This window comes from Lissotriton helveticus, chromosome 5_1 (genome assembly GCF_964261635.1).
Source record: "Lissotriton helveticus chromosome 5_1, aLisHel1.1, whole genome shotgun sequence".
In the NCBI taxonomy this organism is placed as follows: Eukaryota; Metazoa; Chordata; class Amphibia; order Caudata; family Salamandridae; genus Lissotriton; species Lissotriton helveticus.
In genome coordinates this window covers 1936004181-1936022332 of record NC_136065.1, presented here as the reverse complement: position 1 = coordinate 1936022332, position 18152 = coordinate 1936004181, and the positions used below count along the sequence as shown (strand labels likewise).

General features: G+C 43.2%; 1 protein-coding gene across 1 annotated transcript in view; it reads right to left on the bottom strand.

The window, feature by feature from the left end:
* Positions 1-18152, bottom strand: part of SKAP1 (src kinase associated phosphoprotein 1) — a 1469988-nt gene that overhangs the window by 1293823 nt on the left and 158013 nt on the right. The window contains exon 3 of the mRNA XM_078645553.1: positions 9212-9237. Within this exon, the coding sequence (XP_078501679.1) occupies positions 9212-9237 (26 nt within the window). The remainder of the gene's footprint in view (positions 1-9211; positions 9238-18152) is intronic.

Here is an 18152-nt window from a genome sequence, read left to right as displayed (position 1 = left end):
ACGCTGAGCCCACATCACACCTCACCACACCTTAGGGAACTCCACTGGCTCCCAATACATAAGCATGCCCACTTTAAACTCCTCACCCTCATCTACAAAGCTCAGGACAACACTGACCCTGCTTATCTGTACAGCCGCATTTACTTTCACCAACTTTCTAGACACTTTCAGTCTGCTGGACAAGAGATGAAGGATGGCTGAGCGAAGTTGCGCTAGGTTGTGATACAATCCAAATCCCAATCTGTTAAGCTTGCAAAGATAAGATGATGGCCATCAACCAACAATAAAATATGGGAAATGTAGAACAAACCCACATAAGTTACAAATAGAAAAATATATCCTGAGCTAATAAACAAGAGACAATAAAGTTCTTCAAATAAGTCTTGAGAAGTAAGTGATCTTCATATCTTCCTTTATTCTCATGTAAATCTTCTTAGAAAAACTAGCCGCCAACACGTGTTTCGTCTTGGTATATAGACCATAGACTTCTTCAGGGCTAATAATAAAATAATTTGATATTAATAAACTATTAACATGAAAACGTGAACAGCATCGAAGTAATTGCAGTCTGGAGACTACTGAAATAATCAATATTATACGGGCAGTAGTCAATCCAAAGTAGCAGGCGAGTCCTAGTGGTACCTACAGATACGAAGAAAGAACCGTCTAAGGCATGTAGAGTTACGCGGCGTGTAACTCAGAGTAGTGCAAGCCACTCCTCCCCAACGCGCCCACCCACCCCCAACCAGACATATCCTCCTGCCCGCCCCCAACCAGGCATGCCCCTGCTTTCTAGCAGCGCGAGAAGCAGAAAATAAAATGGTATTTAAAATACCATTTTATTTTCTGATTCTCACACTGCGTGAAAGCAGTGAGGCGGCACTCCCCCACCCTAATGGAGGAGCCGCCACTGCTTCCACAACACATCAGAGCCTCCTCCTCTCTTCTTGACTTTCGCAAGAAGCTAAAGAACTGGCTTTTTGAGTAAGCCCCCAGGACTTCCCTCCCACACCTGTTACAGAGCGCCTGGATACCCGCAATGGTGAAACAACAATAACATAACTGGGGATTTAGTCGGAAGAGATCAGATGAGGCCATTCAAAAAGGACCACAGATGTTTGAAGAGGCTGATGAATCTTCCAGACCATATTTACAAAGAGATTAAATGGTGGTGACAGACATCAAACTCTTGCAGCGAGGTGTGGGCGCTTAGGGCTAGATATTCAGCAGTTGCTTGGTTTTCCTGCGTTGTTGCAATAGTTGTCATCTGTAAGGCTGCCCAACAAGAAGGTTTCAAACAGCCAATTGAGGCGAAGCCTGGCACACACTGTTCAACAAGGCAACAGGGTTGGGCCAAATATAAAACAAAAGTGTTCATTCGGACCAAAAACACAGCAGGTGCCTTGGTAATGAGAAAGTAAAATGTGCCACTGGCTTTGAAAGAATTAACCTATTGTACTTTGAAATAGAACAATTGATGTACAGAATGCAGAACAATGTCATACATTCACCTCAGTACAGAGATCTGGGCCTAAATCCATCGTTTTTTTGCTCACCATGCCATTCCAGTTTGGACCCAGCCATATTCAAATCAGTCTTGACCCTGCGCCCAATGGGAACAGTCCAGCCCAAACTGCCAGGCCAGGTCCTCCCTGGACTGGTGACAAGCATCCTAGGACAGGTTTCAGGCTTTCAGCCCTCATCAGCCAGGGTATACCGTCCCACTCGGGGTGACAAATGCAAAAAGAACAATTGATGGACAGAATGCAGAACAATGTCATACAATCACCCCAGTACAGAGATCTGGGCCTAAATAAATAGTTTTTTTGCATATCACCTATTGTATTTTCAGCTCACTTCATCTAATTGGACCAACAATGTATGCGTATTTGTATGTCTGACATACATGTATCTGAGCTTAGGTGACCACCAAAGTACTGCCTTGACTAAGGTCCAGAGGTTTCCTACACCTGCCATAAATATATTACATCCCAGCAAATCACTCAGTTCAGTTAACCAAAAGATTCAATCATTAAATAAATGATCTTGAACAATGTTCTTGTGTTTTACTTATTATTTTCTACAGCACTAACTCCACACAACAGGGTCTCCGAGTGCTGTGCTATCCGTGGTGAATAACAGAGTGCAGAAAACACTAGGCACAATGTTGTCATGATTTTCAAAAGTAGTAAAATAGGAAGCTTGCAAATATAAATATATTCGGGTTCATAGGAACCAAGAGTGTGAGGGGGACAGGTGGCTCTTAGAATATTGAATGAGATAGACTTGTAGGGGAACACTCCGTTAATTATGCAAGAGGTGAATAAGCATTTTAATTTTTATAAGTGGGGCACACAGGAAAAATATACATATATGGACTATCGGAGTTCACGTGCGCTATGGAAAAGTATAATATTCCTGTAACACTCTGGTGCTAGAGAGTCAGAACCAGTCCTATACAAAAATACTCCGTGTGATATTTAGTACTAGTGCAAGGCCAGTTGAGGCAACAGTGTGTGACTTCATTGTGAATTGACACAGATCAATTACATCCAGCACTATTGTTTATGAATACACCAATGTTATTCTTACGTTGCTTCCTCGGGTGGACTCTCTTATTTCTTATGAAACACACAAACCCATATGTAGTGTGACACACAAACACACAATGAATTACTTGAACAGTGATTGTGACAATATAGTGCAAAACGGCGATAAACAAGTAATGTAGTCTATGGTTCTATTTCACATGTTGAAAAGTCTGCCTGCGAGTGAAAATCAAAATTGCTTTTTTTTGGGAACATCAATCGAAACTCCTCCTTTGGTGTAATAATTACACTAGGGACATGCACATTCTCTATTATAAATATTAAATACTGAGGTGGTGCTTACATTTATGTTTCTGCTCATGGTTTTAGGAGATGGGAAATTCCAAATGTGTCAAACGTCTGGCCACAAAAAGAGGTGTTCTCCAAGAACGGGATATATATTATTAATTTTAGATGTTATACATTAGGAAACAGGCAATTCCCTTTTGATTCAGTCCAATAATCAAAGTGGATTCGAGTAAGCCTAATTGTTGATTCAAAGGGCCGGTAGTAGCAGTGCTGCCTCGAAATTGCCAAGTGTTTTTAAAACTTAACAGAACATTTTGGTAATGTTATGCTGCCTTTTCTTATGAGAATTGTTATGCTGCCTTTTCTTATGAGAATTGTTACAAGTGCAGTTGCTAGTTTAAAAAAACAACATCAAAATCACTTGGCAATAATTTTAATATTACCAAATATTACCCAGTAAATCTCTAGAAGCTTCCACACTACTCTAGAGTCCACATTGGACCTGCCACCATGACCAACCCTGAAAGTCATTCTTTCCACCAGGTCAAGATGTCCAAAAATAGAAACGCTACATAACACTTAAAATTAAATCATGAGACGTTTAGTACATGCTGCAGTAAGGTGAAAACTGCCCATTTCAAAACATGTAGTAACATACAAAATAAATTCAGACAACAAAAAAATCGAAACATGGTGCAGGCAAAGGTGAAAAGGGCACCGACGAAGCTAAGAAATGGGATAGTCAATTGTTTTAACAATTATAGATAGAAATGCTGATTCCATGACAGAATACCAATACGCCACTTCAGACTTAGACGACGACACCCTGCGAGTAATGGTAAAAACGGCGACCGAGATCGATACAAATAACGTATGTTTAAAATAAATCTATGTGTACACTTAGGGGTGTTTTTTAAAAATGGTTATTGTTTTAAATCTCTTTTGCAGATAAAACCCTAATCCACACGGCTCTTGGCACGGCTGTTTGCTTTTTCCCTGCATTTCGCTCACATCTGTCCATTGTACTCCGCTGAATGGCGCCAGATGCTGGCTTCATCAAGCAGAGCAAGAAAACAAAGGTTTGGATGCAATTAGAGGCAGCGAGTGTGCAGTGGGCCCGATATTAAAATGCGAGGATGCCGTCCTGCTGGGAATTTGTGCGCAGCGCTCCGCCATGCTGCCAGACACGACCGGCTGCGCGGGAAGGCAGCATACCGCCATTTACTGCCACCGCGAGACGGTGATCGGAGGAGACTGCACAATCAAGGGTGCTGCTCGTTAAGGGGCCTGGGGCACGGGCAGGGATATTATCCGCCCTACCCACGGCGGAAGCGGTCTACGGGCATTAACATCGGCCCTGGTGTCTCATCGTGAGCCGTGGGCCGCCATAGGACTGATGTAGCCCGCGCTACAGAGGAGCGGTGCTGATGTCACAGCACGTTCCGGAGATGGGGCTTCAGACAATATTGACACCAGATGGGCACATTAGCATCTCTTAAAGCAGCAGTACCACTAGCTAGATCACGCCCAGCAACACTTGCTAGATTCGCGGGCCTATCAGTGGCCGCAGATTAACTACATACGTTTCCATGAGGAGCACCAGGATCTCACAAGCAGGCTCACTTCTTGGGATAAAAGGTGTGTGCCTTTTACTGGTGCAGATGGATGCATCCTTGTTTTATATTTTGATTACACCTGTTGTGTTTCGGCCACTTCTAACACTCACAGAACCACAAAATCTACAGAAATCAGTAGGTGTCATACATCCTCCCTTGTCTTAAACCACAGATTAACAATTTTAAGATCGTATTCTCCTAAAGGCTGAAAGCCCATGAATGGCACCCAAAACCAACAATGGAGAGGAGCCCATTTGAAATGAAGTCTGCTAATTATTAGAGGTGTTTAATGGGATCCTGGGTAAATGAAGCACTCCAATAGGTTTTTCTAAAACAGATATGTTCACCCTAGGTCCGAGAGAGTAGGATCCGTGCCATATTTTTGGGATACCCACAAGCTCCATTAGCATTTATTGTAGGTAAATGTATGTTGTGGGGTATCTGTATCATGAAAATCTGGGTTGGATCCTGGACCCAAGCTGGAAACTGCTCTTCTAAACAACAAACGATTATGATGAACAGATTAAGTTTGAGTAGTATTGCTGTAATAAAAATTCAAGCAGTGGTCTATAAATGGTTATCATTACACTCGTCTCAGGCTAAATGTACACATGTGCCAATTTAAAGCTTATGCCGGTTTACATCCATTCAAATTATATTTCAGTTTCATTTACTTATCCTGTGCCTTTGATCATTGAGGGCTCTTCATAGACCATCCTATGAAGCTGTGAGGACATCTGCACAGTGCTGATCAGGTACTTTGCAGTGAATTAGGATGAGGGGCATATGCCACCTAGGACGCGGTTGGCCTTCGGTTTACATGCAATAGGAGATTGCTGACTATTATTGGGCAGTGGACTGTAGGAGGAGCTAGCATGGAGCTACTGGGAGGAGGGAGCAATCTACTGCACTTAGGGAAGGGAGAACACCAGTCAAAGAGTGGAGTCTACAGTAGACCATTTGATTTAATTTAAGGTTCAAAACAGGTAACAAGATGATGTTTGCTCTTAGTAGAGTTGAGACTGTGGAGTAGAGTGCTCTATGACCCAAGAGCATGCACAGAACCACAGAAGGTGCACTGCACATGGACAGAATGACTCTAGGCTGTGTATGCGAAAAAAGGACTTCAGTGTACCTTGCCTGTCAATAATCTCCAGAGAACATCCTTCCCATCTCTCATGCTTGGAGAGGAGCATTTGGACTGCCAAGGTGCTCTTTGTGATGAGAGCCATTTGAGGGGCATTACTAGCCGCTAGTTTAAGTGAAAGATCGAAACCACAAAGCAGTTATAAACTCAATGAAGTTCTAAGTGTACAAAAGTTTCTGGTGGCATGTGGAGCTTAAAGTTACAGGTATCTAATCGACGTGGAAATGGGGGACAACCGAGACCTCGAAGTCCAACAAAGGTACGTTTATTGACTCTCTTCAACAGGAGCGGGGATCCCAGCCTGCAACCTCGTCAACCGCCACAACGAGAATGCCGGGCCTCCCCGGAATTCCCATGGCATTCCACAGGCATCACAGCAACCCCCACGAGACAAGCAGAAGGAAGATGAACGGGCTGAGTTACACATCACATGAGATCTCATAGTGACCTCCCACACTTAACTTCTTTCCATGTGTTTCATAGTTCTTCTGTGTCCACAAAAGCAGCTTTGATGGCTGTAAGTACAGTTCAATGGGTTCATGTGTCTGCAGCAGAGATCTGAGCACAGAATGCAGTTGAAAACGTCGATTCAGATGTCAACATTAATCTGAGCTCAATAAATCTCCTCCCACTGAGCTGGGCAAAAGTGACATCCGTATCAGTGGCACTTGAACCTTCAATGGAGAGCGTTGGCTTGTTAAATGGATGCTATTTAAGCATTATCATCTTGGAGGGGATGAAACACAAGGTAGTTATTGTTCGGAGGTAAAGCCACAGGCCCTATTCAACCCCCTAGTCAATACCAACTGGAAAGTAAGCTTCCCTTTGGATAATGCAGACATTGTACATCAGACACTTTAAATTACTTGGATGTAACAAACGATATGAAGGGCAACTTTACATGTGGTTATATGGGGACTACATTATTTCTCCTGAATTTGCTCAAGCAATGTGTTGTAGTCGATGACTATTTTTGGTGTCCACGCAAAAGAAGGAGGCTCTATGGTCAAACTAACCTCCATTAGTGTAAAATATAGATTTCATGGCTCTACACCACTTTTCAGAATTGTGATCAACTATAGAGAATTTTCAACTAGTGTAAGAAATAAATGTTTAATGAAATATACACTTCCCACAACAGTTGCTTTTTCTACAGAGCTGTACTGTAGTTTCAATATGGCGTTAGAACAAAGAACTAGAGTGCCAACATTCTCTATAGATGAAAAATTGAAGCACACCTAAATACCAAGTTGCGCAAGAGCTGCTATTGAGTAGAGTATGCTGCAGGAAATGAGCAAAACATGTGGGTTAATTTTTAAGGTAGTTTTGGCATAAAATAGTTTGAGAAGGCTAAAAACAGCCAAAGAGCAATTTCCCATTTTATAAACATTATTTCCATGTCTTTATAATAAAGCTAGGATTTGTTTTGTAGACGAACACTTTTCAGTCTTCCATCATAATTAGGGCTCCCGGTTTTATGGTATTTATTTTTTTGACATTTCCGTCTGTATTTATCCATATTTATTGTTTGCAAATTTTATCTGTATATATCTATATTTATTTTGTGTTTTGTGGAGAAATTAAGCTGAAATTAGTATATTTCCACATTTATTTAACCGATAAATATGCACTCAATCCTGAAAGCCAGACCGGTTTCAATGCTGTGAACATCAGCAGAACATAAATCAATGCACTTATATGAAAATATGTCAATTTCAGTATCAACCTTGTGCAGATCTACTGTTGTTAAATTCTCTTAACTAAAATTACTTTCTTTTTTAACCCCTTACCTATCAATCCACGCAGGTATTGGCCTGGCAGTAATGGCAGACATTATTTAGAATTACTCCAAAAGCAACCCAATTTCCATTTTTATCCACATTTAAAAATAAATACAGACAAGAAAATAAATGTTTTCGGTCTGTATTTATGTGTAAAAATCAGCAAGAACGGAAAACAGGGAGCCTTAATCATAATGCCTGGAGTACTATGATTGAATGAATAAATGAAATTAGACTTATAATCCGCGCAGCTACTCAGAGTGTCCCGGCGCAGTAGCCAAAGCTTATAAGTTAAATAACCATCGTTCAAACCTGGTCAAAAAGCCAAGTTTTCAGCCATTTTTTAAAGACTGATTGATTGGTGACGGCGCACAATTCTAACAGCAGCTTGTTCCAAGCAGTGGCACCAAGAAAAGCCAAAGATCTACCTACCATTCTAGTCTTTCACATTTCAGGTTCACTGTCAATAATTTTTTTGAGGATCTCAGATTTCAGGTAGGAGAATGGAAGCTCAACCTGGCTCTGATGTATACAGTCCCAGATTGATATAAGGCCCCATGTGTCAGCACTGGAACCTTGAACACAATTATTTTCCTAAATGGAAGCCAGTGCAGGGCTTGCACATGTGGGGGATATATGTACTCTCACGTACACTTTCAGAAGGAGGTGAGCTGCTGCGTTCCCCATCACCTGCAATCTCTCTAGGAGATATTCCAGCAGGCCCAGGTAAAGTACATTAGCATAATCTAGTCTGGATGTAATGAGAGCCTAAATGACAGTTTTTTTTGCAGATGGAGACAGTAAGTGTAAGAACTTTCAGTGAACGCAAAACCCTGAAGCATGTACCCACCAAAGATTTTATTTGTGATTTAAATGCCAGATGGACATCAAATTTCACCCTCAAGTTCCTCACAGTGCCATCCTGAGTGCCTGGAGGAGAGGAATTTTCAGGCCAGAAGGCCTGCCAGCTGTTAAGTGGGATGTCGCCAAAAAAGAGAAGCTCTGTCTTCTCAGCATTACACATAAGTTGATGTATTGCCATCCAATAAAAGACTGCAGTTACACAGATTTTAATCAGATCCCCAGATAGCTCTTCACCCTTTCCACATGAAAACAGTAGCTGGGTGTCATCAGCATATGAAATAACTTTGGCACCTAGGGATACCGCTAATTGAGGTAAAGGGGTAAGATATACATTAAGTACATTTTTAGATGGGCCGAAACCTACTAACCAAAATATATTTTTCTTTAAATCAGTAGCTTTATGGTAAAATGAATGGTCAAAATCCTCCTCACAAGTTAAGATTTTGAGATTTCACTTTTCTGTATCTTCAAATTACCTTTTTCAGATGTTTTCAGTTGCACCCTCAACTTGCATGAAAGTGACCTGACTTCTAAATAATTTTTTTACATTTAGAGTGTAAGCGTACCAACAGCTCAATTCGTGAAGAAAATGAGAGGAAAATAAACATGTTAAAATATTGAGCCTGGCAGAATCACAGGTGCACAATCTGACATGCATGCAATTTGGGATTAAATAAAATTTATGAAACATGGAACTGTTGCTAGACTAATATATGAGCAGACTATAAAAAGTGCATATGGATGTTCTGATGCCTAGATAGTACAGAGAGTTGTACTCATTGCCTGTCAGCTTCTGAACATAGGACAGGCATCTTTGAACACTCGCAGCATGAAGACATCAGTGCTCAACAACCAAGCCCATCAACCCAGATATCTCCTGTGGGATGAAGTCAAACTGCCAAAAGTCCAGTTATCCCCACCGCCAACTAGCACAGTTTAGGTTTTTAAAGTTTACAAGCCTCTTACCTCGTGAAGGAAATTCCGAAGGGTACCTGAAAAACAAAGCACGAATGTTAAAGGTGAAATGATGATACGTATGGACCAACAGTCAATAATGACGACCCAACTAGGCCTCTTTCAATGTAACCCTCTGAATGCCTCAAAAATCTTCACTGCAGGCAGAGATCTCCAAACTCTTCTGCTCTGAGTCCCCCTAAGGAAAATGTTATGAAGTCCGGCTCCCCTCCAAACCTTTATGGCAAGACTTGTGGGAGCAGGAGTGGTACGGCTGAGAGCAAGGGGCTGGGAGTATTGGATAATTTCAGGGGCACTTTTTTTGCAGCTCAAATTCTGCACTAAATGAAAGCAGTATAAAAAAGCAATTATGGCGCACAAAAACTGACCAAAAAACTCTGCCCCACATATGTAGGGTGTTGTGAGCCCCTCATTCTACTGTGCGCCAATGCAACTATACCTACTGATAGCTGCAGCCCTGAGTAGCATGCTGCCCTTATGCCTCTTCCTTTCCCACTATGCCAGGCCATCATGCCAATCCTGAAACAGACTCTATGTCCCTTTCAGAGAAAAATGGGGCCCAGGTTGTTATTCCCTTTTTTCAGCAACAGTTTCCTGAGCTCTAATGCTAGCAAGGCCCGGGATCTAGAGTCACTTCACCTGCATTACTAATGATTGCTACTGCCTTGCAAAATAAACAGTCTCCTCTGCTCTTTGTTAAAAAGACAGGCCCTGATATTGCGCCATACCACTGCTGTCATCTCTCTGAGGACCAAGCTAAGCTGTCTCCACTACTTCAATATTTACCTCCCTTGGTCCTTTGGTATGAGGCCAAAAATACTGGCACAGCAAGTGTGCACTGGGGCCTAATGCAAACAAGGAAGCATAGTAAAACAGCCATACTTGGGGTTTAGTTGGCCCCTCACACCACTGGGCCTCAGTACCATTGCACTTGCAGGATCAATTATACCTACTGCCCTACAAAACAGACTTCATCCTCTGCCCACTACACATCACCATTGCACCTAGGCCTGAGGCTCGAAGTAGGCTGTCTGCCCCTTTGTGTAATAAAAAAGGGAACAAAGCTCCATATCTCGCCACCACCCCCGCCCCCACTTCCCTGGTGCTGGGGCCATGTTCCCTGTGCAACAAGGGTGACCTGGACTTTAATATTAGCAAGTCGGGTCAAGTTTGCGCTATATAAAACTTTGTAAAAAAAGGATAATGGGCCTCCACTCCACTTTTCGCTAGAAATGAATCATAAAGAGGGGCCTCACTCACACTTTTGGTTCCGTTGCCATTGCACCTGCTACATTAATGTTAGTGCTGGTCCTTTCATAAAAAAAATAGCCTCCATATGTTGCCTATATGTCTGTCCATTTGTAGATTGAAACGTTATTCCCCTAGATAGCACCCCTCTTATAGGCCATGTCTTTGATGTTATCCATGTATCTCACTCTTTTCTCGTTCTCCTGGACATTACTCTGAAGCCCCAGGGATCTGGGTGATCAGGGATCTGCTTCTGAATGTGACCCTGCGGGCAGCCCCTCAGATTACCAAAAAGGACATCTGCATGTCGAAGTGGGCAGGATTTGTGGGGACCGATGTGCCTATTTTTATTTCTTTTTCATTTCACAAAACCAGTTTACATACTTCTTGTTTAACAAAAAAAGAAACATACAACCCTGAACGGTAAATGTGACCCTTGTGGTGCCTCTGGGTGAAATTGAAAAGGAACAGAGTGTGGCTGTCATGTGTTGAGAAGGTGGGACAGAGAGGTAAAGAAGAAATGGGCCTTCTGAACAAGGTGCCCGCTACCTAAAAGAAATGTAAATGTGTGCAATTGGTTAATCGCCAAACGTAAGGGCAGCTTGGGACCCATTATAAGCCTTAATTAAAGGAGTCACTGCAAGTTTCATGATGACAAGTGACATAAGAGTGTTGAGTTCTGGAAAGTGTCTTATTAATGGATACCTTTACAAATACTTGCACTAGGTACAGTCTGATCACCTATTACTAAATATATGAAGTGAAAGTACTTGTGTTATCTTATACACTAAACCCAGAACCACTGGAATTATGCAATTTTGTGGCTTTCCCATAATTAAGGATGTGCCTCATTTGCCACATAACCCATCATCTGGTGCATAAACTGCAGATTCTAGAAAACAAATTCTAGCTCAACAGATCAAAAGTTACGAAAATGTACGACTTGTTCCCACACATTAAAGTCCTTCACAAAATTTAACTGGTCACCTTTCATTTGCTTATTTCTGTATTTGGTTGTTAAACTGGTACTAAGGAGGTAAAATATTTTCCCAAACAGCATTACCATGTATAACAAGCATTTACAATGCAACGGTTTCGCCTTTGCCAAAGTTAGAGCTATTGGCATTGTATCCCGAGCTACTATAAGTGATGTGATAGTCCATCAAAGACTGTCAGCAGTAAATACATCAGTGCATTAGGCAGGGTTGCCAGCAGTAAAGTAAATAAACACTATACATTTGCATTGCATCTACATTGCTTATGCATAACAGCCATAGCAGCAGTCACCATGCACCAAGTTAACAATATGAGTGATACATCTCTCCAACTTAAATAACAGCTTTAAATTTATTTTGAAGATGTAAATGCTTTTTCTCCAAACATCACCCTGTCAGTTCTGAAAACACACACATTTTCGTCTCAAATATATGCATTTAAATTTTGACAAACTAAAAATATTTCGACCAAGCAAAGGCTTTCATGTTTAGTAGGCTGCACATAAGAGACCTACTCATTGGTAGGCAGCGAGCTACTGGTAGCTCACAAGCCACTTGTTGGAGACGCCAGGTTTAAGTAGAAGGGAAAGCACTGTTTTTTTTTTTTTTTATCCTCATCTGCCCAACACACATTCTTTAGATGCAAAAGAGGCAACCCAACCATCTCACTGCCATTGGGAGCAAGGCCCTAGAAATTGAGCCGCTACACAAACCAGGCAGGAATTATTACGAGTTGGTAGGAGATTCAATGCACCTTATTAACGCTCCTCTAGGCAACTTCATGCCTTTAGGGCCAGTATATAAATAGCGAAGTCGGAGCAGACCACAATACTAAGCCATGGAAGGGAAAGCACTGTTGTGGAACTTGGCTGGTTCAATGGACTTCGGGAAATAGGGTGGCCGCTGTCAGTCCCGGTCTGAGGCTAGATTTACAGTACAAAGAAAGGGGAAGTGAAAGGCCAGGCCATGGCTATTCTGAAAACGTTGCACCAGGGGTTACACGCCCTCTGTATCACGATCACCAGTCCCCTCACTCTCTTGTTCACTCTCTCTATACTCCTCCGTATCTCTTCCGTTTCTATCGCGATCTCCCATCTTCTCACCCCCCTCTCTAAGTCTTTTCCCCGTCGCTCTCTCTCTTCCCCTCTATTCACTCTCCCCTCTCTTCCTCGCCGCCCCTCTCTCTCCAGCGTTATTCTATTTCTATCCTGCAAGCCTCTCTTCTTGTTCCGCGGTATCCATCGGGGATTCACCTGTTATCGAGCGAAGCTGGCCTGCTCAAACCTTTTGGATTCCAGCGTACCGCAGCAGCCCAGTGAGTACTGACCAGCGGTACCAGTGGGGTCTACAGTATGAGCACTGGAGCACTTGCAACTCTACAGTTTGATTTCACACGCGCAGGAGCGCGCTGTCAATACTACATATTGTCGAGCGTAGGAGCGCTTACATTCCTGCATTCATTTTCACACCTGCAGGAGCGCGTTGTCCTTTGTTGCCAATTGAGTGAGCACAGGAGCGCTCACCTTCACACATTTTATTTCTCACGCGCAGGAGCGCCTTGTCATATCTACCTATTGTGCAAGCGCAGGTACTGTAGGGCTGCAGGGCTGGTACTTATTTATAATGTCATTATACCTTGCCAATGCTTGTTTCTTTCGTTGCTTCTGTTTTTCTGTTCTGGGACATCCTGCTTAGTCCGCCAGATAAAACATTAATTAAATTTTTCATTTTCAAGCCGGATTGTCATATTTTTTCCTACAGCGAAAGGCATATCAAAATGTGTTTATGTTTTCATCGGGTTCGCATGCCTAACAAGGAAATGAATGAATGGATTTGAACTGGCACCTGCGGGTAAGTTCCGTGCCAGCTGGTTGAATGTGCACGTGTTTAATATCTAAAATTAAAACATCGCAAGCTTTTCGGCACGGGGTTGGGAGGGGAAGAGGGGAGTGATGGCTCAGTGACTTATAACACGTACAGCAAGCATCAGTGTAACTGTGTTTGACACCATCAGGAGATCGAATGCAAGCAAATCAACTCATGCCTCTATCCTTGCAAGGTCGATAACAATAAACCTCAGCGATTTCAGCGCCACGAACCCCTTTGGGGCGATCATGGCAAATACAGCAAAAGCGCTTCCTCCCTCCACGCCTCCTGGTTGGCGCTATGCAGACCTTGCAGCTCCCATTCCAGGACGCACTTCCATCCGGGGCTTTGCGGCAGGGGGCTGGTGGTGTAATCACCCCCTGCGGAGCGGGGGAGGCGCTCTCCCTGTCATGGAATTAATGGCCGAGACCAGCAGCCTCCCATTACCAGGCACAGAAGACGAGCCGAGTCAGCGGGGACCCTCGGAGAGCAGATGTTCGAGGGGAGCAGAATCAATGAATTCCATATGAGCTTGATTATGACCCACCCACACCCGGCTCCGGCGTCGTTAAAGCTAGCCACCCATCAGCGGAAGCGGCGGTGCCCGGGATGCGACGCTGTATGGAGTCCAGGCGCTGCACCGAGCGGCTGCGGGGGCGGGCGAGCTGCCAGGAGGAAGGGGCTTCGGAGATGCTGCGGCACGGAGCCCCCAGAAGGAAACTTCCAGAACTTTCAGACGGGTTACAAGTCACTACCATAAAACCTCCAAATCTCACCTTCTGCTGAGTGGGCAGGGCTAGCGCAAGACGCGTGCCCACCATACGCAGTCATATTTTGCCACCACCCTTTGCTGCCACTCAGCTGGTGGCATTTGGGCCTAGATGGAAGTCTACCCCAGTGGCACCTCAGGCAGCCATGTGCAACTTTTTTTTGCACTAATACCAGCTCAATAGGAAATAGTTTCAGGATGTTAAGGTCAGTTTATCCAGTTGCAGGACGTGACATCATCAGTGGGGGCAATACGAGAGTTGTGAGATAGTGATCAACAGAGCATTCGAAAATGCTTCAACACTTAGGTGTGCTATCGATCTGGGTGTTTGGAAAACAAAAAAACGTAAAAAGGATCGATCAAAAAGATAAGAAACAAGACAGGTCCCGGGCCGGCAGCCAATCACAGCGCGGCCAGGGGAATGACGTCACGGGGGTGTCCCGGGCCGGCAGCCAATCACAGCGCGGCCCAGGCAACAAGGGGCGGGACTTAAAAAAAGAGTCAGAAACGCCCACGATTCGCGTCGTGACGGGGGAAACAGTGATGGACAACCATGTCTTCCAATGGCTAGCCTCCATTTATGGAGCTAGCCAATGGAAGAAGGGGTGGGTTCAAGTCCCCTATACTGTTCTAACATTAGATTTCGCCTACGCGAACGCTGCTGCGCAGCGGACGCCAGGCGAAACCTAAAAAGTACAAAATGGTGAAGTAATACTATTAAAAAAATGCTACTTTATTCCACTTGCCTTTTCCTCTTACATAATTTCATCAATCCTGCAGCATAATTTGGCACTCCCCTGCAGCATAATTCCAGTGGCTCTGACTAAACCATTCTGCAGTAGTCTATTTTATACTGGGTGTTATACAGTTTTAAAATAATGATTTACATATTGACATTCACAGTGCTTTCTGTTACAGGCTTGGACCTCATAGATCTATATATAACCAAGTCCCTTTTTCCCACTGCGCCTACCAATATTCACTTCTGTAACTCTTTGGCCTCACACACAGACATCTTCGGTGATTGCGTTAACCATTTGATTTTTCGTAAGTATTATCTTGAAGCTGTTTTTTATTTACGGTATGCGTTATTTTATCTGCAGTTACCCGCAGGTGAAAAAAAAACACAAAATAGTTCCAGAATATTATTGTCTTTTTAATCATGTCTTTGTCCCCGTCATGTGCTTCAGGTGCTACTGGTAAATGAAGACAGCTTCGAAACACGTTAAATAAACACATTTACGCTTCAAGGATATTTTCTTTCACAAGTTCTTACTGAGGCATTTGCGTCCCCCTTGGAACACAGCCACAGCCTCCCAGTGGGGACACCCACAGTTGGAAGACCTCTGACTTAAGGACATTTCTCACTTACAAAGCACCGGTTTCTGCACATGACTTCTGTAGTCACATGAGGGGAGTGAGAGGAGCCTGGAAAATCATGGCGCAGAGGAAAACATGTCTCGGTATAGGAAAATTAAAATTGTCAACCCCAGTTTTTTGTGTATATTTTCTACCATGTTGCATGAATAAAGAAGAGAAGCGAGGCTATTGTTAGTTCAGGTACTTGTTAGTTCAGTAGGTGCAGTGGCACCGGAGCGCAGGAATGTGAGGTGACACCACACCCAAAGCCGTTCGCCTGGCTTGCGATAGTGGAGAAGCGTGGCTCAGTGGTTAGAGGCGGCAGACCCGGAAGCTGAGATCGACCGTGGACCAGGGTTCGATTCCCCGCCTCGGCGGGTCTCGGGCTCAAAATTCCACGGACTCGACAATTCTCGCTCTGGTGCCTACTCAACTCACGGGGTCACACTCTGCGACTCTGGGCAATAGCTTGCTTAATCTCCACTACGGCCCCTCGCGGTGGGATGCCTGGCTTTCACCTTGTGGACACCCTGCCGGGGTTTCTCACAGGGGAATACCAGGACGGGTTCCCTAAGCAAGCGCCGGGACGCTCACGGGCAGCTGTGCGCTTTACAAGTCCAGCACATTTACATTTACATTTATGAGATTCTTGCTAGACCATTGATAATTGCCTGTGGGTGGACAGATACTCATAAAATCTCCATATTTAGCCAACGAATTAACAAAGGCACCAGTTGCTGGTCTGTGCATGCACCTACCTGCCAAATTTTGGAATTCTTGGCAATTACGCATAGACCAAAGAGTGCATACTGAATGGACAGTTTTCGACCAATTACACAGAACTACACAAAGTGGATGCTAATTTGGCTCTAGGGTGAAAAATTCGCATAACTGAGTGCAAGAGGCCATGCCATATATTTCAGTTTACTTGCAGATGTGTTGCATAAGGTACAGAAATAGTAGACCATCAAATTGTTCAACAGTCTGCCATGATTAGAGATTCCCGCTCAGAAGATATGGGGATTTCTATACCTACACTGCATCCGTCCATTCATAGGGAAAAAAGCCGAGAGGGCATCATGTTTTTTGGCTCATTATGCAATATACATATATTTTTCTAAACCAAACTCCCAAAGCTGTAGTTTCTTTCTGTACAACAAACAAAAACCAAAATGAAATATTACTGCTGTGACGTGCAGAGTTTTTTCCCTTTGCATCAAGGCCATTTTTTTCTCTCCCTGCGTGAGTGGAGCCAGGCTTGGAATATGAGTGACCGTAGCTGTGGGTTAAATAGGGCAAGGCAGCCGTCTTGTGAATCAGCAGCCCTGTGGTGGACAGGTATGAAGTTAAAGATTTTCAATGGAAGAGTCACAATTGGCTGTGCTGTCAGAATCCCTGCAGATTCCCCTCCTGTAAATTAGGGGGAGGAGGCAAGAATTGTGCGCACCAAGAATTCTTCTAATTTATGATGGCGTAACTTTTCTGCCAAACTCTATATGGCCCTTTAATAAGGTATTGTCTTTAAGTAAGACCATACAAACACGATCAGATTAACGTTTATTGTCGAGAATTGAGCGACACATTTTTACGTTTAGGAGCAAAAAATGGGAAGATCCATCAGGCTCGACTGAAACCCAAAAGCTTTTGGCTCACTGAGACTTCCGTTGGACTTCAGCAGATGGTTTGACCATTTGTATTTTTTTTGCCCTAGGGCATTTCAGTACTAAGGCCAACATGAATGTTAAAGTGCCTTGCAATAGCAAAAATTGCCAGAGTAGCATGGACCAGACTGTATTCCAACTTTAAACATTTTCGAAAGTTTCATTAGTCCATTTTAGAGAGCTACCAAAGTGTCTACACAACTGTTGATTTTCTGTCAATTAAGAGCATTACAATTCGAGCTTGTGCTAACATTAGCTTGAGTTTACACTGTCCTCCATCTTGCCTCATCGTCACAATATATAATTGTTGCTGATTCCGTTTTAAATAAAACTTGGCTAGTTTCACAAAGACAGGCATAGAAAGTGTTTTCAGAGAAATGTTGTTCTGAATTAAAGACGATTCGTACTGTCCCAGGGTTATGTTAAACAATGTATCAGCTTAACTGTGCAGCTAAAACTGTGGGAATGATTGAATCTACATGTACCACTTTCCTGAGAGAATCCTCAAATGTATTCTGTAGTAAAAATGTTCTTCTAGATTGTTTCCTCCAGGTCCATACCCTGAAAACATGTATTCCCATAGAATGTATGAAAGTCTTTCTCAAGCCCTATATAAGAGTGTAGAATTTGCTAGCAAGACAGTCCCTCTATTCCAATTTAGAAGGCAAATCGATGCTGGAATTTATATAGAACTGTTTTGAGTTCTTTGTACTTACGACTCATATGCTTTACTGCTAAACTTTCTCATAATACCTTTCCGTAATTTGCCTATTAATTCTTATATACAGCACTGAAATGAAAATCTTCGTCTGTCATTCTTATGTGAATGTTTCAGCATCATTGTATGGGTTCCCCTAACTGGAAAAGAAACAGTTCCAGTCGGGGAGCACCAAAGTCTGTATCAGGACTACACCACTCCTAGATGTTGGTGCACCCTACGAGCTACAATTTTATATAGATTTCTGTGCTATACAGTTAGCACTATGCGTAGCTTTAGAGCTGTGACTATAAAAGCCTCCTAGAAGAGTAAGTTG